At 51.0% G+C, this 1444-nt stretch overlaps 1 protein-coding gene across 1 annotated transcript in view; it reads left to right on the top strand.

Annotated features, from left to right (window-relative positions):
- Positions 1–616: 616 nt before the first annotated feature.
- The window catches only part of LOC104083642 (chromosome unknown open reading frame, human C7orf26), a gene marked incomplete at its 5' end in the record, with an annotated part of 6675 nt that continues 5847 nt past the window's right edge, over positions 617–1444 (top strand). Inside the window, one exon of the mRNA XM_009587183.1 lies at positions 617–838. Coding sequence (XP_009585478.1) covers positions 617–838 — 222 coding nt within the window. The remainder of the gene's footprint in view (positions 839–1444) is intronic.

Below are 1444 nucleotides of genomic sequence, written 5' to 3'. Positions count from 1 at the left end.
GGAGTGGTCTGGCTGGCAAAACCCCCATGCAGTGGACAGGAATCTGGGAGACCAGACAGGACCCCGGGGAGGTGTGGTGGGCCCCGAGGCCCCTGGGGACTGCCCAGAGCCTCATCGTGCTGCAGCTGAGCTGTACCAGGGTTTTTAGGTGGCTGGGTGTGGGCTGGAGCTGCGGTGGGGACCTCCCAGAGAGCAGCGACCAGAAACCACAGCTGCTGGTGAATGTCGGGGTGCATGAGCCCGCGGGGCTGCTGGGCCCACCTGTGACCCTCCCAGCTGCCCAGCGGTGCCCTTAGTGCTGTTATTTGGAGAGGGAGGAAATATTTTTCACCCCAGTATTGTTATAGGTCTTATCTCTCAGTTCGTGGGCTGCGCTTGCTGGTACAGCAAGCACCAATCTAGGGTATCCAGGTATTCAAACACAGCCTAGAGCTTTTCAGTGTAACTAGGTAAATGCAGTGGTGGTTCAGGAAGCTTAAATATGTGTACCGTGCACAAAGATTGAGTTTCTAACACCTGAGGGAAGCTCTCTCAGCCTTTACTGTTCCTGTCTTTCACCAAAGCAGCTCTCAAGAGCCCCAGTATATTTTGCAGCTTTGCTTTTGTTTTCTTTCAGAGATTGAATTCACTTCAGGAACTTCAGCTCCTTGAGATCATGTGCAATTATTTCCAAGAGCAAACCAAGGATTCAGTCCGGCAGATCATTTTCTCATCTCTCTTCAGCCCTCAAGGAAACAAAGCAGATGACAGCAGGATGGCTTTACTAGGAAAGCTGGTTTCCATGGCAGTGGCTGTGTGCAGGGTTCCTGTTCTGGAGTGTGCTGCCTTCTGGCTGCAGGTACAGCTTCTGCGCAGGCAGGGCAGTCTTGGGGAAGGAGCGAGGGAGTGTGCCGTGATGGGTACGGGTGAGCTGAGTGTCACCTAACGGTCGGTGACAGCTGGTTGCAGTCAGCTGCTCGTCTGTGGCAGTTTCAGCTGATAAAACAGCTGGCTGCTGCAGCTACATTCACCCCACTTCTGTGCTCATGTTTATTCCTTTGCTTCAGCATAAAGGCAGAGCTTTTGCCAATCCATTTATGTGCTGCATTGGCAGGAGAAAATTCGTTTGTTTTTACTGTGGGTGAAAGTTTTATTGAATTTTTTTTTTTTTTTTTTTTTCCTTCCCCCACCCCCCAACCCCAGTGTGTTGAAAGGGATCAGTGGGAAGTTGACCAAGGGAACAAAACCAGGGCAGTTCATGGTCACATTGGCCAAAGAAGCCAACTCTGGAGTTTGGGAAAAAAAATGTCCCTCGTGTGCAAGTTTGGGCATGGCAGAAGAGGCAAACATCTCTCTGGAGATTTAGGCACAAAATACCTGTGTCTGGTGTTCACATCCGTGAATGCAGTATGTCGGGGATCTCCTGTATCTCCTCCTTTCCCATTGAGATTCCCCACTGTAGTCC

This window comes from Fulmarus glacialis, unplaced genomic scaffold, assembly GCF_000690835.1.
Source record: "Fulmarus glacialis isolate BGI_N327 unplaced genomic scaffold, ASM69083v1 scaffold33261, whole genome shotgun sequence".
Classification (NCBI taxonomy): Eukaryota; Metazoa; Chordata; class Aves; order Procellariiformes; family Procellariidae; genus Fulmarus; species Fulmarus glacialis.
Note: the sequence above shows the minus strand (reverse complement) of the source record. Positions and strands in the feature narration are given on the sequence as shown.